Raw genomic sequence first — 26146 nt, 5'->3', positions numbered from 1 at the left:
GAGCCACCTTTTGCTGCGATTACAGCTGCAAGTCGCTTGGGGTATGTCTCTATCAGTTTTGCACATCGAGAGACTGAAATTCTTGCCCATTCTTCCTTGCAAAACAGCTCGAGCTCAGTGAGGTTGGATGGAGAGCGTTTGTGAACAGCAGTTTTCAGCTCTTTCCACAGATTCTCGATTGGATTCAGGTCTGGACTTTGACTTGGCCATTCAAACACCTGGATACATTTATTTGTGAACCATTCCTTTGTAGATTTTGCTGTATGTTTGGGATCATTGTCTTGTTGGAAGATAAATCTCCGTCCCAGTTTCAGGTCTTTTGCAGACTCCAACAGGTTTTCATCCAGAATGGTCCTGTATTTGGCTGCATCCATCTTCCCCTCAATTTTAACCATCTTCCCTGTCCCTGCTGAAGAAAAGCAGGCCCAAACCATGATGCTGCCACCACCATGTTTGACAGTGGGGATGGTGTGTTGAGGGTGATGAGCTGTGTTGCTTTTACGCCAAACATATCGTTTTGCATTGTGGCCAAAAAGTTCGATTTTGGTTTCATCTGACCAGAGCACCTTCTTCCACATGTTTGGGGTGTCTCCCAGGTGGCTTGTGGCAAACTTTAGACGAGACTTTTTATGGATATCTTTGAGAAATGGCTTTCTTCTTGCCACTCTTCCATAAAGGCCAGATTTGTGCAGTGTAAGACTGATTGTTGTCCTATGGACAGACTCTCCCACCTCAGCTGTAGTTCTCTGCAGTTCATCCAGAGTGATCATGGGCCTCTTGGCTGCATCTCTGATCAGTCTTCTCCTTGTCTGAGCTGATAGTTTAGAGGGACGGCCAGGTCTTGGTAGATTTGCAGTGGTCTGATACTCCTTCCATTTCAATATGATCGCTTGCACAGTGCTCCTTGGGATGTTTGAAGCTTGGGAAATCTTTTTGTATCCAAATCCGGCTTTAAACTTCTCCACAACAGTATTACATACCTGCCTGGTGTGTTCCTTGGTCTTCATGATGCTCTCTGCGCTTTCAACAGAACCTTGAGACTATCACAGAGCAGGTGCATTTATACAGAGACTTGATTACACACAGGTGGATTCTATTTATCACCATCAGTCATTTAGGACAACATTGGATCATTCAGAGATCCTCGGTGAACTTCTGGAGTGAGTTTGCTGCACTGAAAGTAAAGGGGCCGAATAATTTTGCACGCCCCACTTTTCATTTTTTTATTAGTTAAAAAAGTTTCAAAAATCCAATAGATTTCGTTCCACTTCACAATTGTGTCCCACTTGTTGGTGATTCTTCACATAAAATAAAAAAATTATATCTTTATGTTTGAAGCCTGAAATGTGGCAAAAGGTTGAAAAGTTCAAGGGGGCCGAATACTTTCGCAAGGCACTGTATATGGACAAAAATAATCGAATTACGCGATGGAGTCTTTGTCTTCAAAGGTTTCAATTCTGAACAGTATATAGACCCACAAGGAAACAAGGGAATGTACTGTAGATGCCCTCTCCTGAATGCACTGCTTATTTTTATCAAGACTGCCTGAGGACGGGGCTGATCTCAGGGGGAGGGAATGTAAGATTACCAGGGGAAGGGTCATTCATAACCAGTATTTCCGGAAAAAAACACTTAATATACTTAATATAGACCTGAGCAAGATGGCCGCCAAGGAGAATAAGCTGACCTGTTGTTGGAGAAAGCCTATTCAGCGATACAATGAGACACAGGTGAGCTACATCAGGAAACAAAATATAAATGCCCCAGAAGCGGTGAGCCAGCGTGGAAGCTGACAAGGTGAATGGTTTTTGGAGGAAGAGGAGGATTACGATTGTGGATAAAAGGATTAAGGACTAACGGACTACGGTTTACGGATTACGGACTACAGTTTGTGGGTTACGACTTGGATACGGCACGGATTTGTGTGGACATACGGACTTTGGAATTTGGATTGTTTAAGGATACAGGAAATGGATTACGGATTGGAATCGGAAAACAAATGGACAAAGTAACGGAGAAGATAAGTGTGGTGTGAGTAACATCCCTTTTACACCTGCTTTTCCCCTGGTGACACCACAGAACACATTTTGCATTTTTAATTATACAGCCTCTCTTTCAGTCCATTTACTTTCATCATGTGGTTGTGTCTTGCGCTATATGCTGTAGTAGAAACCAAGGCTTAAAACAGTGTTATTTAAGTATTCATCCAGATGTTTTATTCTGATCCAGCGCAATGACAACAGGCATTGGAAAAACAAGCTAAAAGACTTGTCATTAGATTTTCTTCTGTCATATTGTTGCCTTTGGGTCCTGGCACAAGCTTGTTCCATTGACTTGGAATGAGTGCCTCTCCCTTTTGTGGAAGACTCAGGCTCCCCTGGCAGAAATCTGAAAGCTTCTGAAGTGGCATAGCGATGCCAGCATTCTTTATTTTCTTCACTGAAGTAGCTCCTGTTTTCAGTGGTGGAACATCTATTTGCATTTTCCCACTGAAGAACATCTTCAGGGTTACAGACTGTGGATTAATTTTTGTCCCAGACTCTTCTTTTAAAGCAATATTTCATTTTTCCCCAAATGAAATATAAAGTAAATAAGCAAAAATATAAATAAATAAATAAAATGAGTGTCTTAACATTCAGATTGTTATCTGGGAATATGGAATCTGCAATCATTCTGGCTTCCTTATTCAGTCAGAGATCAAATAAACAGCCATAGCCAATTTCTGTGAAAGATGAAGTCATGAACTGACAAGGAACCAGCTTTGATCCTGTCATTCAATATCAGGTGAGACAAACCTTTTCTGACTGACTTTCCTTCAGTGTAGCTGTAAATTTAATCTGGCAATCTATCACAAAAAATATACTGTAAACTAAATGGTAAAACATAATGGACACTTTTTGATCATTTTGAGAATACAATTCCCCAATGTCTATTAAGTATGCATAAGTTACTCTTCTTAAATCTATTTTGCACGTCCATCATATTTTCACATTGAAAATATGGTTAAAGACTCAGAGTATGGGGAATGCAGTGACATTTCAGAGGTATATAATCACTGCTTTCTAGACATGCCTAGGTTATTTCATACAGTGAACACACATCTCATTGGATTGAGATCTCTCCCTTCTGCCTGCTCCCCATTCTCCATTAATACCATACATATTGGCAGATGGGCAAGGCTACTCATATTAGTGAGTCAAAATTCCATATGACTGATTTGATCAGGGAGCAAGTAATGCAGCTACAGAACAGGGAGCAGCTGTCTGGGAAAGGTACTTAGGAAAAACACAATCCCTTTGGCCATCAGTTACAGATACCCTGCTCACTTCTTATCATCTGAGTGAGAAAGGTTAAAAAATATTTCATTGAATCAGACTCCAGAAAATCACATGGACAGGCAGTGCCTTCGTGCAATGAATCTTGCTGATGCTTTCATCCAAAGCACCTTACAGTTATATGTAAATACCCATTTACATAGCTGGGTATTTCACTGGAGCAGTTGGAGGGAAGCACGTCACTCAAGGGAACAACAACTGTGTCTCACCTGGGATTTGAACCCATAACCATCCAGCTAGAACCCTACCAACTTCTCCACAAATATTTGTTATGATGGTTTTTCTATTATGTAAGCATGTAATATTTATGACATAAATAAAGTGATATATTTTAAAGCAGACATAAAACAAGATTGAATAAACAAGCATTTCTGATTTTCAGATGTTTGAATGTAGCTTGTTTGGTTTCTGTTAAAACACTAATCCCAGAATCTTATCCAACTACTTCTTAAAATAATTCAGGGCATCAGGTTTAACAGCATGGCTTGGTACCTCATTACAGACTCTCACAACCCTTTGCATGAAAAAGTGCCTCCTGTTCTCGCTAGGAGAAAGTAAGGTCTTCAAAATTTTTTTGTGTATATTTGCAACAGCGAATAAAGGCAACCACACACCGTGGACAGGTGTGTCAGATGAATGGGCACACCGGTATGGGAAACATGAGCACAACCATTCCAGAGCAGGAACAGGACAAGCACCATCGCTCTCATGGCAGAAATGGCCTCCCGGGAAGCATGCTGAGTCTGGAAAATTAAGGGAAAACACTGGTGTGTACAGTTACAGGGGTTCACAGCCCCTGATCTCCAGTTTTACATTTCGTTTTAAAAAGAGATGCTAAATTAAAAGGAACACAAATACATAACAATTAAAACATCCCAAGAAGACTACAGTATACAGTATATAACCTCGTATTTATACAGTACGCACGTATAACTATATGGAGAAAGACCTGCCGTATTCAGAAGAGCACCCTAATCCATAAAAGTGTTTTATTATTATTATTATTTCCTATAATATGTCAGCACTCCGGGTAGACTGAACACCCTCTGCAGCAGGTCCTGCTTAGTCCACAAGACCACCCTACTGCTATGTGGGTGTTTACTTCCAGGCGTCAGACCGAAGAACACAAAACGGTGATTTGTTCCATCCTGCCCATTAGGTTGCTGGGAACATATTGAGCAGAAGATCCCGTTGAGCTGTTTCACGTAAGATCTGAAGGAATCACTGTTATTAACATGGGTGGCCAGCTTCTTCCAGGTAGGCACTGCCCTTTTAAATCAATGACCTTGTATGGAGTTGTGTCATACAGTATATTGTACACATTATGCGTCTCGTATGTCAAGGCTGCTCATTAGAATATGACAGGCCTCAGCATGTATTTTGCAGAGTCAAAAAGTTCCCCAAAAAGCTAAAATACCATTTTTTTTGCTGCATCCCTTTTTCTTTAGCAAGCATCTACTGTACATTTACTACAGAAAGGCAATTATAGCAGCAATTATTATTAACACAATCCTTTTTATTTGTGCACTGAATGACAGCAAGTTCAGTGCCTGTATTTCTTAATGTCTGGGTGTGCTTTTAACGCACTCTGTGTAGATTTTTTCAATCTCTTCTGACTTTGGTGCATTATTTTATTATAATATTTTCATACTGGATATTTCAGTTCTAATTTGCACAGATTTTTATAGCTACTGTCTGACACTACAATACATTAAATTATTACCAGTAATGGTGCAAACTGCACTTTCTTTGCTTTTTAATGTATGGTGTATGGTTAAGTATGGTTTATTTATACATTAGCTTTAAATTTAAGAATCCCAAAATGTTAGTGTAACACATCAGCTCAAGATAATAAAATGTTCTTGTGAGATATATATACACACATACTCATTTTGATTTTGAAACTACATAATACTGGCAGTTGACTCAGCAGAACCTATGATATGTAAACTTACAAATATTTTTTTTATATTGTTTATGTCTACAGTCACCTGAGATTCGCACTGCTGTAAGTGATCTGTTGCACAGCATTCAGAATTAGTTTGATATTGGAAAATCAACAGTACTTTTCAATATTCAGTGTACTGTGATGAAATTATTATTAGAAAAATACACAGTTCATCAGGTCTTATGATCACACAAACCCATCAGGCAAATAAAAAAATCCATATTGTGTTAAAGTCCTTACATACCACATTATGATCTTTTAAACAACACCATCATCACAAAAATGGCAAAAAAATTCTTGGCTCAACTAAACTGTTGGACATATTTCTCAGATCAGTCACTGAATTCACAGGTTTGTACCCTAACAGATATAAAGTGTTATTGCAAACAGTTTGGACTGTCTGAACAATATCAAAAGCCAGATTTAATCTCCAGCTTTCAGCGGTAGCTTTGGAATTTCTCGTTGTTGAAAATTTATAATTCCCTTCTGGGATTGCGCTTCTGTTGGTGTTGTGTATTATCCAAGTGCGAACTTTTTCATCCATCTCCAGGCCGATAAACTTGTAAATTTCTTTGGCTTTCTCTTCTGGATTTTTAGCCAAGTCCTCATACCTAACCAGCAAGTACTTCCCTCTCAGCCAGGAGGGTTTCTGAAAGCCAGTCTCAGCTGAGTCCGACAGATCTTGGCACGTCCTGGTGATCTGGGAGAGGTCAATGTAATGCGGTCTCCTGCCAGTGGCGTTCCATATTTTCCAAGCGCGGAACTGGTCCATGAAAGCGACCATCCTTGACGCCAGGATTCCCCGAGGGTCTCGCACCAAGTGTACAATCTTCAGGTTCAGCCTCGGATCCTCCGAGAGGATCTTCAGGTCCTTGATTTCGGGGATCCGGACTGTTTTAATAGCCATAGACCCTCTTTTCTGGCACGCTCTAGCAGCCAGGGTGAGGTTGAGCGTCCGACACTTCTTAGAACACCAGATTTCATCCGGCTCTTCGGTGTCGCGGAGTTCCTTACACACTGGATGAGAGCACAAGGCACTGCTGGAACTCCTCCTGAAGAATGAGCCCGTGACGTGGTCCCTGGGCTCCGGTTTGATGTAATTCTCCAAAAAGTAGAAATCGCAGTTGTAGAGGTTGTGGAGCAGGTCTCTGTACGCGCCCAGCAAGGCGCGGCGGTCCAGGATTTTCCGAAGCCGCGTGCTGGAGTTGGTGAACGCCTGCTGAACGTGGTAGAGCGGCTCGAACAGGTAGAAGATGTCAGGGTGCTGGTTGAACAGCTGCCCGGTGAAGGACGATCCACTTCTAGTGGTCGCGAAAAGGATGATGTGGTTCCTGCCGTGAAAGTGGGAGGTTCCGGGAGGCTGAATTCCATCGTCGCAGAGCGATCTCCATCCATACTCTGCGGGGAAGAATGAGAGAGCAACAACAGTTTGGCCAAGTCTGATTAGGTACTCCAGTAGAAGTGATCTCAAATGTCATTTCAGAAACAGGCGTAGGCCTAAAACAAGTGTTCCTAGAAGATATTCAAGAATCTTTATTCATTGGAATTATTTTAGAAGTCGGGAAAATGAAATCGAGCAGATCTGTTTGGCTGAACAAGGCTAAACAAGGAAAGGATGGCAAACAAATGCGACTGTCAAAGTGAGTTTCTGCATTTCCAAACACCCTGGACTGCAATGCACCTTAGTGAGTTTGCATTGTGTATTTGATTACAGTGCCGAACTGTACCACTGACAAACAGTTAAATCCCACAATGCCACAGTAAGTGGTGTTCAGGAGTCAGGACGTGCTCTTCCCTATGGAAGAGAATTTCCAGACCAATGCTCCCATGTGGTGAGTATTAACACTTTGCTTACATTTTTGCTTCTTCTTTGAATGAGACATTACACTGCGTTCCTGACTACTTACTGTACTCATTAGTCCAGTGGCATAGTTCATACGATTAGAGTGGTTAACCCCAGCATTTTGGCTACATTCCTCTCTGGGCTTGCACATTCTGGCCACATTAAAGATCTCCAATAATTGAACTGGCAAAACAATTCCTCAGCCTTTCACCTGATCTAGTTCAGGTGGGTAGGTGTGTCAGCATGCGTAGGCTGCAAAGGAACAAGTAATAGGTTTATTCCATGCTGAAAAGAGAAGAAAGAAAACACAACGTTTTGGCCGTGGAGCCTTCTTTAGGTGTGGTTCCCCTTCCCCTGATCTACTGTGTAGCAGGGATGCTGGTACAGAATGCCTCTTGTGTGTCACTCCAGTAGGGCTGCACCTCAGCATTAGTTCAGGTGGGTCCCTTCCCATATCTAAAGGGTTATGAGATCCTCAGGGATGCAAAATGCTATTCAGATGTACACAAAGGTAGCATTAGCAGTACAATCAGCATTCAGTGAGTAACCACAGCTGTAAACATACTGTAGAGATTTACTTTCATTGTCTTACAATGAGAGATGTTCCTGTTTACAGGTCTGTGTGAATAAAATATTAAAATATTTCCTATAGTTAAAAACATAAAAAGGAATCCCTGTTGGTTAGAGACTATATACACTGTTATTTAGGGAGATTGACTCAGCTATTGCTTATTATTTTATGGTAACAAGTTAATAAGTGTGTTGTGCTAATTAAAGTTACACAAAGTAATTAGAATGATGAACATCCCATTTTCGCAAATTATTTTATATTACAATATGACAAATGTTCAATTAAAAATATGTATAGCCTCATAATAATCTGGTCACATTTTGCATTCCTTGAAATTTGCTAAATCTTTCACATTGCTGTTGCATCCTCCATCCTAGCTTGGTGCCCATTCGTTTGAATTAGATTGTTGAAATTTAAGTGCCGTTCCATGCTCGACACTCTGTCTCCTCTTACTTCATGGGTTATCTAAAATATAAACAGGAGCACTTTTCAAGATCCGCCACTGCCTGATTGGAAACTCACTGATGGCATTCAATGAGTAACAGAAAACTGATGCCTTGGATATCCATTTAAATATATAATATATATATAAAATATTATATCAAAATATGATAAAATAATATTATATAATAAAATAATATATAATTTATTATATGATAAAATATAATTTTATATATACTTTTAACGGAACATGTTCCCCACATTGTTTGGGAGATATAAATGATGTTCAACATAAAAACCGAAGACATACTGCTCTTAACCTCTACTATCTCAGCTGTTCCCATTTTGTATGTTTCATTTGTTTTTTGCTGCCCAAAAGCAATATTCTACACTTGTCTAAAGAACATCTACCCTGGCCCTTCCTGTGCTTTGCATGATGTGAACCAGAGCACAGGCCACCTCCTTTCCGTTTTTGACACTTATGACTGGCTCCAAGACAGAGCAGGTGTTTAACCAGACTTGAACGTGATCTAAATCTTTTTAAATTGCATTTGCTGCTGCTACAGTATATGCTTATCCTCCTAGTCTGATATAATCTTCAAATTTGAAAGTTGTATTAACTGTACCAAAATCTCCAGTGAATCATTGATATAAATTTGGAAGAGCAGTGGTTCTAGTACAGATTCCTGTGGTACTCCACTAATCATATCACCACAATTTTACCCTTTATCTTTACCTTCTGATTTTAATTTACGAACCAATTTTCATTCCAAACACCTTTTTCCCTGAACCCCTAAGGGGAATAAGGGAATAACAGGAATTATAACATCCCCCTTTTGAAGTGTGATGTACTGCACAAGGGTGTATGAGCATGAATTAACCAATAGTACTTTAAACTGAAAGATTTTTTAACAATTTACTATACTATTTTTAATAATGGTACCATATTTATATTATTGTTGTAACACTAAAAGGTAAAAGTCCACAGTCACTTAAGCCTTTAGCACAAAAACCATAAAGAACTCAACTTCTCACAATTGTGTACATGTTTCAAGTTAGGTTGTGCCTGGGAATTCAGGTATCACAACATTCAGGTTAATCACTATTAAAATTTTCTCACTTCTATTCTATGCTTCTCACTTCATAATCCTATAGGGAGTTATTTTATTGCTTTTTGTGTTTTTGAAGTCTACTTTCACGGCAGTAGTCCTGTCCATCAATCTAGTGTCTCTAAAATATTATACCTTCTCTGTGTGACACTGTGGTAAACTGTTACAAATGGCAGTAAGAAAAGAAACAACTGGAATTGTTTATGCTGTGATAAAAACAAGGGGATGACACAGATCAGTAGATAAGCCTCTAGACATGTAACTGCTAGGTTGTGGGTTCAAGTACTTGCTACAGACACAGCTGTTAGATCCTAGAAAAAAGTACTTTACTCCAGTTATCCAAGTCCACCCAACTGTAAAATAGGGTGTCAGCAGTGTCTCATCCAGGGGGGAGTCACATTCACTCAGATCGCTTGATACAATGGAGACCAGGATGAGCTCTGGTCCAGTGAGCCCGTGTGCTCTAGTGTGGACATTACCTTTTCCAATATAAACAGAATGCCCTTACAAATGTGAGATCGTGTAATGTAGCAGCTTTATTTCTGAATGCAGAGATGGCAAATATTTTAAATAGCAGATACAAAGCCAAAAAGTGCTCCAGCTAGTTCCTCCATATTGTTCATACTGCTCAGCCTTTCAATAATGTTGCGACTGTCTATGCCAGGGTCAATGAAGCTACAAAACCCGACAGGATTGGTAGATCAGTAGCTGGCTCTCTTCCTCCTGGACCAATGCCCCATTACAGTGACAGGTGACACCTTATGAATGAGGTGTTACACTGAGGTCCGTCTCCTTTGTCTTTATACTGTAAATCCCCATGGCATTGTTTGTAATAGTAAACAAGTTAACATGTGTCCTGGCTAAATTGTATTTTGGGTTTGGACAATCTGGCTTCCTTAAGGTTCCCTTTAATGTGTGTGTCACACTTCTCTACCTGCTCTCCTATTTAGTCAGCTGCTGGCACAAAATGGCCACAGTATGTCACCCAAGAGGACACTGCTCTTCAGGATAGCAGAAGTGGATCCTCTTGTATGTGAAAAAGTACTGTTCTCTGGGATCTTTTGGAATAAAAGGCACAATACAATTGCAAGGCTTTTTTATTTTTATTAACTGTCATTTTCAAGGCTACATGCATACCGGTGAATCTCTCTCTAATTTACTAGACAGTTATTAGACCCCTCTTTGTTTGGATTCCTGAAAATGTTTTAGAGTTAATATTATTATAAATGCATACAAATGGCTGTCTTATGTTATCAAATGGCTAAAGTTAAAATATTACATTTATTGCGGCGCCTTTTATTTGTACAGCCCCACTAATGCGAAATGCCGGTGAAACATGAGGGCAGCACAAACTGAACAAAAAAAAGACTATGGCACAGGCATGGGCAGCAGTGCAGTGCAGACAGAAAAAAAATCATTCAAGCAGAAAAGAGAAATGAAAATATGTTTGGTTGGGTCTTTGTAATGTACAGTAAATTAGCTTTGAAAGTGTTGTAGGATTTTAGGTGGAGATTAAGAAAATTGACCAAGATCTTCACCACAGGCAGAAAGGTCTGGGGATCTTGTCAGGCAATGTTGAGCATGAGGACAAGAACCTTTGATGGGCAAGCTCTTTTATGAAACCTTATTGTTTAATTTGATGCATGGATGAGGCACAGTGCCCTAGGAACTGGAAACAGTATACCGAGTGATGGGGTCCATTAGAGCATTTGAATTAACAGCAGGTTTTTAAAAACCAAACATGTCACTGCAGATAGATACAGACAGATGTTAAAGAACCCTGCTGTCTGCAGAGTGATTATCAAATCAAATCCCGATTCTGCATTTCAAGAACCTAGAATTAATCAGCAAACATTGCTATAATTTTTTTAAGACATGGTCTTAACACACTGCACTCTTTTGCAGCATTTACATATTCACCGAAATCTGTCTGCTGCCATTTCTTCACTGAATTCATTCCTCTTTCAATGAATAATGCAACGTGTTTTCCCCAACAGCTGCATACAACATTCATTTTGTTTCCTTTTTATCCTGCATATTCTCCTTTATAAAAGATGTTGGGACACATGAGTCAGTAAATTAACTGTTTATACCAGATGTACTTTGAAACTCCAGAGCATCTGAATGGAGAAATTAATATTGTGGAATCCCATCATTTTAAATAGAATTTCTAACAAATTCTAAGAATCATCTTTTTGTTTTTTTAATTCTTTCAAGTAATATCTGGGATAGAAAATTGTTACACAGAAATTGCAAACACTGCTTTATGAACAAAAAACTCTAGTAGAGAGCAAATGAAATTCAAATACATTTAGATACAAATTCAGAACCAACTTCTGGCAGATGACATTTAATGTAGACAAGTGCATGCAGGTAGTAAAAACAACTATAAATACAAAATGGAAAACACCAAGCTAGAAAAGGCTACTTATAAAAAAGGCTCAAGATGTTTATCTTTTAGACAATGTAGGAAAATAATTAAAAGGCAAACAGAAACAGAAAAACTTTAAAAAGTGTAGAATTGAAATCAAGGGTTATGTCAAAATTGTACAACACACTACAAGGTAACATGTTACAAGTGTTAAAACCCTCAAAAGCACCGACAAAGTAAACTCAGATTTCTGCAGAACAAAACAGGAACCAGAAGACATACTGTACATGGAAACTATATGGCAATGCTTTTAAAACCAAGAACAGGGCGCACTTCTTTTCCCCAGGGGCTTTGGGAGTCTGGAACAAGCTACCCAGCTGTGTTGTTGAAGCCGATACCCTGGCTTCTTTCAAGAAATAGCTCGATAAGATCCTTGGATCAATTAACTACTAACTGCGAAACAGGCTAAACACCAAGATAATTTTTACTGGAGTTGATTTGTTATTGTCTTTTTAGGATAGGAGCAATATGGAGTTCACAAGCGCTCATCAAATCCCCTCTGCGCATGGTAACACATTACCCAATGATGTTTGCCCTCTGCTGGCCATTTGCATGTACACAGTTTAGCCACATTCAAGCACTTGATATCCCATGTTGGATTTTTTTTACATTGACATTATTAGGCATAAATCTATTTTTCATTCGAAATTGCTAGCTCTACACTTAAATGGTTTACTCTCTCATTCACTAATGTTGTTAAAAAAAACTTAACATCAAAGGACGGAATTGTTACTAGTACCTTGCTGCACCACATACTTACATACTTTCAATAAACCCCATTAGTTAAAGATTTGCATAATTGAACAAAAACTCAGATGGAGAAAAAGTGCAGAAAAATAAACCTTTTTCTAAAAACAGTTTGGAACCCCCGATTAGTACTCAAAATAAAGCTATGTGTTCTAAAGTACCTGACAGCTTCATTTGTTTATTTTCGTTTGCAAAAGGGGTGAAGGTAACACTTTTTTCCCCTACAAAAAGGAGGGGTTTTGAATGAGGCCCAATGTTTACAATCAGTGCTTGTGGCTGAATAGCCTTTGAACAGAGCCTTTTGATTCCTGGGCTGGTGACTACCCAGCTGGGGTGCAAAGGTTTTTCATCTGTACCCCTGCATCCCTGCTCCAGTTACACAATATCAAATCCCAAATGACAATTGTAAGATGCCATTATTTGTTTAATTTAATATGACCAATACTATATCATTTTACCGTTACAACCCTGTGGGCCATTAAAAGGCAGAACTCTTTCTTCCCCTAGATTGCAACCTAAGCACCGTTATGCTGGGATCTTTTATAGAATTAGTTTCTTTATAACATTAAGGGCTGTTCTCACAGGTGTAGACCAATCGAATTATGAGCACTCTGGTGACATATCCATTTCAACCAATACACTGCTGTAATATACAAAGCAAGCACAATATGTACTGTCATTTTCCTGTAATAACTTCAGTTTGATGTAAAATTGTACAGTACCAAGCTTGCGCTCATGCAATGTCACACAGAGTTTCGGAGGTCATAATGCTGTACGAGCCACATGTGGTTATCAGGCACAAGGTTAGTTTGATTAAAAAAAGTGGGGGAAACACTTAAGCCCAACCCCTCTCGTGTGCATAGTGGTGCTGAGCTTTAATCTGGGTTTCTGAACCCGGGGAAGGATGAGAGGAAAGGTACAAAATAAGTGCAAAAAAAACCCAGACATGCTCAAATAACAGAGAATAAGGAGCATCTTCCGCCCTGAGGAGGAAAAGGGCGAGCTCCGAGCAGACACTGCCTTTACCTTTGAGATCCCTGTGGGGGCAGAGGTCGCCGCCCGGGCAGGGCGAGGGGAGCGAGGCCCTCAGGGACCGGATGGCTGTGTACTGGATCCCGAGGGAGGCACACACCAGGAGCACCACCGTCTTCCAGGAGCACTCCATCCCACCAGCCTCCCGACAATCTACATCCTTGGGAATGAAAAATTACAAGACAACCAGAAAAGAAGATGTGCAGCATGTAGGCCCGACAAAAAGTCCCTGGATTACTTTTAAGGCACTTCAAGAAAGACTTTAATATACATAGGTCATTGGCATCAAAGTGGAACTCGGATTAGACACAATTTAAGAGATAAGATTACTTTATTGGCCATATACTGTACAGTTTCTTGCATTAGGAATTAATCTTTTCACATACCCCAGCTTGCTCTCGATGAGATACACAGACAGGGAGAGAGAGAGAAGCTTGGGGTCAGAGCTCAGGGTCAGCCATTGTACAGCAACCCTAGAGTTGGGGTTTAAGTGCCTTGTTCAGGTGCCCAACGAAGCAGAATTCCTCTGTTGGCCACGGGATTTGAACAGGCAACCTTCCAACCACAGGCACAGATCCTTAGCCACAGAGCCACCACTCTGCCCCATATAGACATAAATGCAGTCAGTTGAGCTACTATAATCCACTGTCGGCATCTGTCACAGCTTCTTAATTGTGATTGATTTAATGAACATTTAAAAATTTCCTGTTGCTCAGAATTAAGACAAGTTTTAAGTTATAAAGGATGAGAAGTACCTAAAATGAGGACATTTGCACCCGTTTTTTAATTTTACAGTGGAACCAAACTTTGGCTCCCTTCTGGCACTTGGGGTGAAAATCCTCTAGAATCCTTTACCCCTTTACAGAAAGGTGTAATTAGATGCGTCTCTTTCTATTCTCAATCGCTAAAGAAAGAACTGTATCCAGTCGAGATGCCTGCAAAGTCCAACCAATCAATAGTGCACAAGCGTGGCAAGTCATCATAATAATGCCAATGACAGAGGGAGATAATTGAAAAACAGCTAATTATGACAAATGACATGATGAACCAAGTCTCAACACTAAACAGAATGCATGCAATAAACTAATACGCTTCTACAACATACAGTATGAAGCTCAAATGCAGAGAAAACTGAAAATAGGATTACCTGAACAGTACAATGCTGAAAACTTCTACAACTATTATAATGAGTCTCCTTCAGCAACGATATTTGTATAAAACGTTGTTTATGTATCAGTGTCACAAAAAGGGAAATGTTTCAACACCACAGCTGGAAAGACTGCGGATGAAAACTGCTACAAAATCCTACAGAGAGCTCCCAGAAGTAGCTATTGTTCTAATCCTGTTGAAGAGGTGGACAAGTTTGGTTTTTCATTCTCAATTGTTGTTCAGTGTGTTTTTATTGTTTAAATTATAAATTACATCTTGTTCTTCTAAAAAACAAACTCAAGTGGTTTATAGATTCAGACAAGTGTAATTTAACAACCTTTTTTTCAGTCAGAGAAGATACTGTAAATTCTTGGGAATCTCTTATTTGTATTTTCTGTAAGTGACAATGAAAAAGTTCAATTATTTTTTGTGTAAATAAAATATATAGTAGATGGCATAGGAAAAAAAAGGTGTGATTACAGCATAAAGAAAAATACTGTAAGTATTTCAACAACGTTTTGCAAACAGTCAGGGTATATATCACATTGGTATTTGGATACACAGAGCTGTGAACTTTTTCACTACAAAAAGTAACCTGAAGCTACAATTTGTACAACATTTTCTGTTTCTGGATCATCTTTCAACACATTAAAACAATAAGATAATAACCCTCAATAGAATGTATATCAATACAGTACCCTGAAACTCACTGTACTTGAAGGTTTATTAGAGCCATTTGCAATATCCCTAGGCTCAATACACAATTCTGGATATGAAACAATATTCTACTGATAAGAACACCCTCCCACCAGAATAAGGCTCATAGACAGCTGCTATAAATGAGAAGGATGTTGAATACATACATAGAGTAGAGTCAATACAACTAAAGATAACCATTTTCTCAGTCTAAACAACTGAGGAATCTGAGAGTAAAACATAAATCCAGGGGTTGCAGTCTTCTGAGAACCCAGGTTCTGGGTTAATTTGCTCTGAGGATGTGTGAGGCAGGGTGTGGGGACCTAGCTGTGTAATGCAGTGTATAAATGGAACTTTGCTTATGTGGTTGATCCATAAGGAAATGAGCTAGAAAGAGTACAGCTCATTTCACAATATTACCCAGCAGCCTTGGGCAAAATCGACACTGTTCTCTGCTGTAACTGAACCATTGACCTAGAAGTTCTAGGCATTGTGAGCCTTTACCGCCTAGTTACAGCGGCAGTGTCCTTTTAAGACTAATGAAATATATAGTTATAAACAACGTATATACAGTACAGCAGCACAAAGAACTTACATTTTGAGAAAATATATTTACAATGCGGAAACAGAGAAATTGAAAAACACACTAATAAAACACAACCAGTAGAACAACGGAAAAGTGCTATAACACAATATTTGCATTAAAAATTACATTAAGTCCGTCAAAGAGTGACTGAAGTCTTGATTTAAACAGTCATTGCACTGAATTCCACTCTGGGCATCATAACAAAGCTAAGCCTCCCCTTTTATTTTCAGTCTGTGCTTTCCGTCTATCAGCATACTGTATACTGTAGTAGGTACCCCTGGTGCAGTCTTTCAGTATATGCGAAATCAGAGCTGCTCTGTGATTATCATCTCAATTCAGGTAACCTCCCAGGCGTGAAAATGCCGCTCTGCCACGTGAATATGAGGGAGCTCGCCTCTTGTATTGCTTTTCTACAGCCCCGCGGAAAACCCTCGCCTGAGAATCGGAGATCCTCAAGTCACATCGGTTGTACTTTTGGGAGAACCGAAATTAAACGTATCAGACAGTACAATACAATGCGTAGCCAAACGCCGCTTATACATTGTAAAAAGTTGTATTTTTTATTTAAAAAACAAACAAACATTTGGATGCCTTTTTACGGAATGAGAGAGGGAAAAAAAAGGTGTTAATAGCGCATGCTGGGACCAAAACTAAATTAACAAAACAGCACTTTCTATTTCAACTTCTGTTGTATCATAGCAACAGGCATCAGACTTTAAAAGCTAAATCTGCTTTCAAAGATCAATTAAGGATCTGTCCAGTTCTATTTAGAAACTTAGGCAGTCGTGCGCTATACTGTACATACCTGAGAACGTTTTTTTCTCATCTTTAAATGACAAAACTCCAAAATTATAAATATTCGGAGTTGCCAGCTGGTTTTCTACCAAAGGTCTTTTAAATGATCAAGCAATGCCTTGCCAACAAATACTGAACTAAAATTTTGGCACCTGTACCCTAAACCGCAAAGATGAAAATGCCTTTTGGTATTAAATCAATTGGTTTTGTAATAGTGCATTCTAAATATGCAGCTTAACTACATACTATTCTACATCTTATCAATGTACATAATCTATTTGTTATTTAACGTCTAGTTAAAATTCAAAACAGTGTTTTAGCTAGAAATCAAAATAAAGGAAAACCATAACGCAACAGGGAGAATGTGTTAAAGCATTACTTGCAGTAACTTATTTTGATGATTATGTTGCTGTACTAACAATGTTTATTCTAGAAAATCACGCACTTAATATGATGAATTGATCATGTGTCTATACACATAGTTCAACTGTATTAATTGTATTCTTGATAGAGTCCCCCCCCCAGTACCAATAGTTACTGTTAGCGGAATACAAAGTTCATGTTCACAAAGGACAGGCTTTTTATTGCAAATATTTTAAAAGATGCAGAAAGCTACCGCTGAAATTCAGTCCGAATTCAGTCTCACCCTTTTCCGGGATTCCCTGAGTAAATGAAACCATAACATCTGGCAAAGCAAGTCTCCGATAATTAATGCTAACTTATTTGAAAATAAAGTATTCTATATGAATACTATTTGCTAAGTTTGCTGTGCTGTAGGAAAAAAAAAACATACACACATTCTAAAGTATTGCGGTTAGTGGTACAGTACATAACCAAGCTGAAGGAAAGGTAACGGGAAGGAGAATATTGGCATTTTTAACAATATTCTGCATCATATACTAATCGTAATGGATAAAAAAAAATGCGTCTCTCACCTTTCTCTTTTGTTTATTTCATCCAAAATCTAGCGTCTACTTCAACAATCTGGGGAAAATCACATCTTGCTTCCTCGGCTAGCTAAGTTGTTTAAATACTCCTCCGTACAGAGCACTGGCAGGAATGTCCAATAGCGGGGAAGAATCGACAGTCCAATTGGAAAGAAAGGGAGGCGCAGACCTCAGAAGATCCAGACAGGGCAGAAGCTACAGGACACCGAGCGAGCGGGCGGGCGTGTCCGCGGTTCGTGCAGCGCTTTTGTGTTTGATGCAATTGCTTTAATATTCGGTGGTGTGATATCACCAAGTCAATTGAAGCGTTCATTTTTATTTTTTCCCGGAAACACATTTTGAGCCAAAATCACAAATTGCGCAACGAGGAGAAAAGTGTGAGGTGCCTCACTATACAGCAGATCTGTCCCAGAGCTGAAGTCACTGAACTTTGAGTGCACTGTGTTTAACAGGTAACACTTCGCTTGTTACCGAATTACAGTAACGCACATTAGTCCTTAGTCCTTATGTAGCTTCAGCGTCCCCCTTTCCCATTCGGGGCGAATCTTGCACATTCAGAAGAAAAATTGATTTCGCCGCCAAGGCTTGTGAAAAAATGCTATAAACATTTGTAAAACAATGTCGTAAACCAATGAAATTCCGATACAGAAGTAAATAAGGATGCCTGTTATTGATATTTTAAATGCATTATTTAGCACAAGGATCAATGTCAATAAGCTTAAAAAGCTTAAAAAGTTTCGTTGTTTTTTTCAAATTTGTTTTTCATTCCTATCACTCATTATGATCATCGCATTAATCAATCACAGGCTCGCATCTGTATGACAATGTTATCTGCAGTGTGAGGGATCTCTATAACGATGCAGTCCATCTTTTTTTTTTTTTTTGGTGTAAAGGACAGCCGAATCGACTACAGTCCTTAAAGGAAAACAGGAATATTAACTTTAGTAAAAATTGTGTCACAGAAGCCTAACGTTCTTGTTCTATTTGCTAGCATCTTATTGATGAAAGGACTACATAAAGGTGATTCTCACAGGGCTTCACTGTATCCATGTAGAAATCACATATATCTGGAAAATTCGTTTTCTACGCCCACCTCTGTCCCTGTTTATAAATCCCGTCTTCCAGTACTAAATCTAGCTGAAGCGCGTTTCCAAACTTAACCCCGTCTTTGTCTCCATGTGTGGACTGGAGCTGAAACTAAAGGCTAGCGTTTTGGATCAGACCAGAGCAGTTTAAGTGACATTTTCTGGACATTCTTCTGTGTCTACTAAAACCTAGGTCTAGAACAAGCTACACAACCATTTTTGATGAGATTCTTGGATCAATTAGCTACTGGCAAGCAGATGGATTAGATGGGAAAATGGTGTCCTCTTGTTTGTAACCTTATTTATGTTCTCATTTGATTCAGATATGAAAATGTTTGGAGGATATTTTTCTATGTTTTGTGGATGAAAACTAAATCTAGCTGTTTTTTATCGAATGTACCAAAAACAAACACTGTTGTCAGATTATATAAATGCATACACCAAACTCCCAGTAGTTTTATTTACGTCCGCCTCTTCTTGTAAACTAACCTGCTCATTTTGCACAGTGGCTGTTGTAGAAATCCATCATTTCAAGTACAAAGCCAAGTGAACTGGAAAGCGATTAAGCAATTCCAGATCTCCACTGCCACAGGAAGTTTTCTCCAGAGAAAATAGCAGTTCCTTCTGTCTTCTGTCACACCTGAGTTGGTAGAAAGTCTTCATTTCAGCAGAAGAATCCTGCCATGCAAGCCACATAGGAATTATTTAATTTCATCCACCTGCATGCTGATAAAGAAAACAAAATCTATTTCAGGTGGCTGCAATAATGAGATCTTGTTGGTAAAACAATAAGAAATATGTTTACTTGGAGATCTTGAGTAATACAGTCATTTATTGTACTTATGGGGTTAACCTACATATCCTTGCAAAAGTGTTCAGACCTTTCCACAGTGTTCATATGTTGTTGATTTAAAGCTTACAGTTGTGAGAGTTTGAATTAGCAATTCATATTTTTATGTACTCCAACTACTCCACGTATTTAAAGCAAAATTAATTTAGGTGCTCAAAATTACATTTTCAAGCCACACAATCACTGTAGTTGACTGGCCTCTGTCTGTGTACCTTTCATGATTTCAGAATAAACACACTTGTCTCTGCTAGGTGCCTTGGTCAGATGGTGAATTTCAAGCAAAGGCTCAACCTCGATGAATAAAGAGTGCTTAAAGCTTTCTACAACATCCAACCAAAATTACCTGGCCAAACCACACGGAGCTGGTTAAGTACCTAATCTTACAGGTTGGTGCTTTCTCCCGGTCTTAATCAGGAATGCCAAGGCGTGTGTCTTGTTTTTGGCAGACTGGCATCTGAATTTCAGAAGTTTCGAAGGACAATCTGCTGAGGTTGGTTGACACTCAAATCTCCCAGAACGCAGCGAGTCAGTGTTCATATTTGGCCCTTTTAGCAGCTGAGATCAAAGGTCATCCTTCAATCTGTCTCAGGAAGCAATGAAATTAAATTGGATTCAGTAGAAATTCTACTGTTCACTACATAAAAAAAATATTAATTTGAAATTGAAAGTATAGGTAAACTATTTTAATAAAAAGCATAATTGCGACTACTAAAGAAGTCAGATATTTCTGTCATACAGTGGTAGCATTAACACATATACTTGCTGTAATTTACATCCATCACTTTTCTAACTGTTTCTCCCAACACAAGGTCACAGGGAAGCTTAGCTTAAGGCTAAGCAGGTGAGAGCCTGGTCACTCAGTATCTGGATGGGAGACTCCTGGGAAAAACTAAGGTTGCTGCTGGAAGAGGTGTTGGTGGGGCCAGCAGGGGGCGCTCACCCTGCGGTCTGTGTGGGTCCTAATGCCCCATTATAGTGACGGGGACACTAAACTGTAAAAAGGCGCTGTCCTTCAAATGACATGTAAAACCAAGGTTCGGACTCTCTGCGGTCATTTATAATCCCAGGAAGTCTCTCGAAAACCCCCGCATCCTGAACAAATTTCCCCTATGGGCTTTATCAATTGTGGCCTCCTAATAATCCCCATCTCTGAACTGGCTTCATCACTCTGCTCTCCTCCCCACTGAGAGCTGGTGTGTGGGGAGTGTACTGGTGCACTCTGGCTGCCTTTGCATCATCCAGGTGGGGCTACACACTGGTAGTGGTGGAGGTGAGTCCCCATTAATAATAATTATAATTGCTTACACATACAGTGCCTTGCGAAAGTATTCGGCCCCCTTGAACTTTTCAACCTTTTGCCACATTTCAGGCTTCAAACATAAAGATATAAATTTTTTATTTTATGTGAAGAATCACCAACAAGTGGGACACAATTGTGAAGTGGAACGAAATCTATTGGATTTTTGAAACTTTTTTAACTAATAAAAAAATGAAAAGTGGGGCGTGCAAAATTATTCGGCCCCTTTACTTTCAGTGCAGCAAACTCACTCCAGAAGTTCAGCGAGGATCTCTGAATGATCCAATGTTGTCCTAAATGACTGATGGTGATAAATAGAATCCACCTGTGTGTAATCAAGTCTCTGTATAAATGCACCTGCTCTGTGATAGTCTCAAGGTTCTGTTGAAAGCGCAGAGAGCATCATGAAGACCAAGGAACACACCAGGCAGGTCCGTAATACTGTTGTGGAGAAGTTTAAAGCCGGATTTGGATACAAAAAGATTTCCCAAGCTTCAAACATCCCAAGGAGCACTGTGCAAGCGATCATCTTGAAATGGAAGGAGTATCAGACCACTGCAAATCTACCAAGACCTGGCCGTCCCTCTAAACTTTCAGCTCAGACAAGGAGAAGACTGATCAGAGATGCAGCCAAGAGGCCCATGATCACTCTGGATGAACTGCAGAGAACTACAGCTGAGGTGGGAGAGTCTGTCCATAGGACAACAATCAGTCTTACACTGCACAAATCTGGCCTTTATGGAAGAGTGGCAAGAAGAAAGCCATTTCTCAAAGATATCCATAAAAAGTCTCGTCTAAAGTTTGCCACAAGCCACTTGGGAGACACCCCAAACATGTGGAAGAAGGTGCTCTGGTCAGATGAAACCAAAATCGAACTTTTTGGCCACAATGCAAAACGATATGTTTGGCGTAAAAGCAACACAGCTCATCACCCTCAACACACCATCCCCACTGTCAAACATGGTGGTGGCAGCATCATGGTTTGGGCCTGCTTTTCTTCAGCAGGGACAGGGAAGATGGTTAAAATTGAGGGGAAGATGGATGCAGCCAAATACAGGACCATTCTGGATGAAAACCTGTTGGAGTCTGCAAAAGACCTGAAACTGGGATGGAGATTTATCTTCCAACAAGACAATGATCCCAAACATACAGCAAAATCTACAAAGGAATGGATCACAAATAAACATATCCAGGTGTTTGAATGGCCAAGTCAAAGTCCAGACCTGAATCCAATCGAGAATCTGTGGAAAGAGCTGAAAACTGCTGTTCACAAACGCTCTCCATCCAACCTCACTGAGCTCGAGCTGTTTTGCAAGCAAGAATGGGCAAGAATTTCAGTCTCTCGATGTGCAAAACTGATAGAGACATACCCCAAGCGACTTGCAGCTGTAATCGCAGCAAAAGGTGGCTCTACAAAGTATTAACGCAAGGGGGCCGAATAATTTTGCACGCCCCACTTTTCATTTTTTTTATTAGTTAAAAAAGTTTCAAAAATCCAATAGATTTCGTTCCACTTCACAATTGTGTCCCACTTGTTGGTGATTCTTCACATAAAATAAAAAATTTATATCTTTATGTTTGAAGCCTGAAATGTGGCAAAAGGTTGAAAAGTTCAAGGGGGCCGAATACTTTCGCAAGGCACTGTATATAGCACTTTTCTAGACACTCCACTCAAAGTGCTTTACAGGTAACGGGGATCCCCTCCACCACCACCAGTGTGCAGCCCCACCTGGATGATGCGACAGCAGCTGTAGTGCGCCACAATGCTCACCACACATCAGCTGTCAGTGGGGAGGAGAGCAGAGTGATGAAGCCAGTTCAGAGAAGGGGATTAGGAGGCCACGACTGATAAAGGAGATAGGGGAAGTCTCCCATCCAGGCACTGACCAGGCTCACACCTGCTTAGCTTCAGTGGGTTGCCAGATGTGAGTTGGAGATTGATATGGCTGCTGGCGTACCTGTGGATTGTCCAGTAAAGCACTATAGAAGTGTAAGGATGATTATTTTTGTTGTTGTTAGTTGGCATCACAAAATGACCATCATCACATTTATTTCTACTCTGTTTATGCCTTTAAAGAGAGTTCTGACCCTTTTCTCTTTTCCCCACACAACTCCTAGTAAATACACACTGCTACCTGTGATTTTAAGTCAGAAATGGCTTTTACACTGCCTAATCAGCTAATGTATGTGGTGTGCTTGACCAGTTGAAGACTGCAAGATTAAGGTAAATTAATCTCACAGTGGATGCTTCACATCAAGGTCATTGCTGAAAAAAAAAATCCTAAGAGTATAAGGCACATTAACAATCATAGAATATAATATCTACCTCTCTACCCTGGCCCATAATACCAGAGCATAATATTTCTCGCAGACCCAAGTATGTTATTTGTCTTATTCACAGAAATGTGCAATGAAATACTGTATATATACTGTATTTTTAAATTGTATTTAGCAAAAAAGATTGTAAAACCACATTGAAAGTCCACATTTTAATTTTTAGACTCAAATTAAATAATTCCATATTGCAAGTTGTAAGAGGAACAAGACTCTTCAACAATCAGATCCTCAGTAATCTATATTTGTAATCTGGAACGATTAATGCTGGAATTAAGATCAATGCTATGTTAAAAGATGAAAGGTTGATTTGGAGTAAGGGAAGCAAAACTGTTCTGGAATAAAGAGCTTTTTTATCGTAAATCTGTTTGTTGATAAGATCATGATAAGTTACATTGTTATTTGCTGAGATATGAAAGAATGACCTTTGTTCAGACCATTAAACCTTCTATATCCAGAAGGCAGCTACTTTGCTGAATGTCCTGTCCTGACCTATATTTTGGAGGAGGTATTATATTGCAGTGGATTTTTACTGGTCATAACTGTTATTGTATAACAGTTTTATTTCTGAACTTGAAGTGGTCAAGTCAGAAATTCAATACTGAAAGCAATCCAGTGACTGTGAATGCTGAGTTGTTGAAGCCTAAGCAAACTTAAACTGAGAAGTGTTTTCCTTAAGATAACCTTCATACGCTTGGTGGTCAGTACAATCTTAAGCTGATGGAGTGTGTTTGAAGGAGCTGAAAATGTTGGCTTCAGCACTTATCCCAGCAAAGACAAATATACATTATCCTAACTTACTGAGTATACATGAAAGGAAACTTGTCTTTGTTGTTTACATATATAGAGCAGCAACAGCAGACAAAGGTCTGTTAAATATTTTAAAATGAGCCCTTAAAATAAAAGCATGAACTGTTGATGCTGTCTTTTCTCCAATTACTTACTCCACACTGCTAATATTGTAAAACGTTCTGACAAAATGAATTACTTTAAATGTTTTCTAGGAATTAGATACATTTTGTCTTGTGTGCAAGGATGGTACAGTTTCAGAGGTGCAAACCAGTAAACAGAGTCAGTGTCAAACAATATACTGTATTTTCTTTGAACTGAAGGCTAAACACGGCCATCCATGCACTGAAAGTAAGAAGCATAATCCTTTATTGCCTTTGTATTGTTGCTTTTCATTTTATTAGGTAACAGATAATATTGCAAATAGTGTGGACATTTATAGCTCAACTGCTCTAAAAGGGCACATCTTTCCATCTGGATAGCTTGATTAACATAGTACAATTTTCCAGCTGCATCATCCAGCTGTAATTATAATTTTGCCATTGCTCTACCGATTGGCCAAATGTCATGAGCTGTGATGTTGCTGTAATGCAGATGAAATTTCCCCCTGGGTCTATTTATTTATAACACTTGGCTGGTTATAGTTACTTAACACAAAATAAGATTGTTTAAGAATCATGACTTTGGTCATACAATGGATTTTCAGTAAATACATACTCTCAGCTGTTGAGTAATCCCAGGTATGTTTACAGTTGAATATAGACATGGTTTTAATAAACATATCCTGTGTTCAGGACAAATCACCATCTTTTTCTTGAGTTATTTCAGACTATACAACATACTTTGAATTAATTTTAAAATGTTCAAAAATGCAAATAAAAAGCAACAGCACAAGATGGAAGTTCTTAACTGACATTCAGAAGGGATATTGACAACCAAGCTACTTTCATCCTAACAGCTCTAAATCATAGACATTTCCTGCATCATTTCTCCAAAGCTATACAGTATGTTACGAATTTCCTTTTCTTTTCTCATTTTGCCCCATGCATCCCTCCTTCACCCCATGTCCATCTCTCCAGCTGCCCCATGGTCCCTCTTCTCTCTACAGGTGGTCCCAGCCTCCTCATCCCGTTGTCAGGGGGCTGGACCTCAGCCAAACTGGTTAAGACTAAAAAGGTGTCTTCGTCCTGTCAGTGTAGGACATTCCTCTAAGATCCAGGGTGTATCTGGCTGCTGTTCCTTGGACTGATTCCAGAGCAACTATAGATTTTCTGTGATGTGGGGACAACAACGACAGATTATTCTAAGTGAACATAATAGTACATTGTTTCGGCCGTGGAGCCTTCTTCAGACACCTGAAGAAGGCTCCACGGCCGAAACATTGTGTTTTCTTTCTTCTCTTTTCAGCATGGAATAAACCTATTACTTGTTCCTTTGCAGCCTATGCATGCTGACGCAGCTACCCACCTGAACTACTGTATAATAGTACATTATACAATTGTAAAATATAAACCTTTGATATTAATTCTATGCTTTTAAGTATATAGCCTAACATTTTGTTTGCCTTGCATATTGCTTCCTTACATCGTCTTCTAGAAGATGTAAGTGATGTGTCAACTGACCATGTTTTGTGATAATACTAAAATGTAGAACTAAAGTGCCTGTTCAGAAGAGAACCCCTACAGAACAATACTCAAAGTTGCCTGAATGTCTAGTTTTACTAGGATTTACTAGTACATTGTACAATTTTAAAATAACATCCCTTGATTTAAATTACACTTATAAGGATATATAATTTTAACCTTTCTGTTACATTTTGTTTGATTCCCCACAGAGGCATCTAAAAGATGAAAATGAGGTGTCAGCATATGAGCTACTGTAAGTGTAATTTCTGTGTGTGCTACTTGAATGTGATGCTCAGTGCTTACTGTGTACATCAAATATCATCTTTCAATTGTTTGCCAATTTAAATTTACAGCATTTTGTTTGTCCTCTTACTTTGGTGTTATCTTCAAACTTGACTAGTTTACTAACTATACCGAAATCTAAAGCACTGATAAAATAGGAAGAGCAGAGGAACCTAATACAGATCCCAGTGGTACTCTGCTAATCACCTCACACTTACAGTACATGCTTGTTAACAAAAAAAACAGAATCACAA

General features: G+C 39.2%; 1 protein-coding gene across 2 annotated transcripts; it reads right to left on the bottom strand.

The window, feature by feature from the left end:
- Nucleotides 1-5412: 5412 nt before the first annotated feature.
- Nucleotides 5413-17821, bottom strand: LOC148655331 (carbohydrate sulfotransferase 1). Of its 2 annotated transcripts, none has more exons than XM_088645848.1 (3): nt 17619-17821; nt 13452-13610; nt 5413-6681 (listed from the first exon to the last, which is right to left on the bottom strand). In XM_088645848.1, exons 2-3 carry the CDS (start codon nt 13588-13590, stop codon nt 5558-5560), a joined length of 1263 nt encoding a protein of 420 aa, XP_088501974.1. In that variant the 5' UTR covers nt 13591-13610; nt 17619-17821; the 3' UTR covers nt 5413-5557. The 2 variants fall into 2 exon arrangements, with proteins under 2 accessions (XP_088501974.1, XP_088501973.1); XM_088645847.1 differs by having other exon boundaries at nt 13452-13617; nt 17619-17819.
- Nucleotides 17822-26146: the final 8325 nt, after the last annotated feature.

The sequence above is a fragment of the Lepisosteus platostomus genome, chromosome 9 (assembly GCF_059453375.1).
Source record: "Lepisosteus platostomus isolate fLepPlt1 chromosome 9, fLepPlt1.hap1, whole genome shotgun sequence".
Classification (NCBI taxonomy): Eukaryota; Metazoa; Chordata; class Actinopteri; order Semionotiformes; family Lepisosteidae; genus Lepisosteus; species Lepisosteus platostomus.
The sequence above is the reverse complement of the archived record's forward strand: the minus strand, read 5'-3'. Positions and strand labels throughout refer to the sequence as shown.

Excerpts from the sequence above, each read along its gene's own strand:
- LOC148655331 (XM_088645848.1), bottom strand. The coding sequence starts at position 13,590 with ATGGAGTGCTCCTGGAAGACGGTGGTGCTCCTGGTGTGTGCCTCCCTC. Across the intron at positions 6,682-13,451 it reads CCCCCACAGGGATCTCAAAG|AGTATGGATGGAGATCGCTC; the intron begins GTAAAGGCAGTG and ends TCTTCCCCGCAG.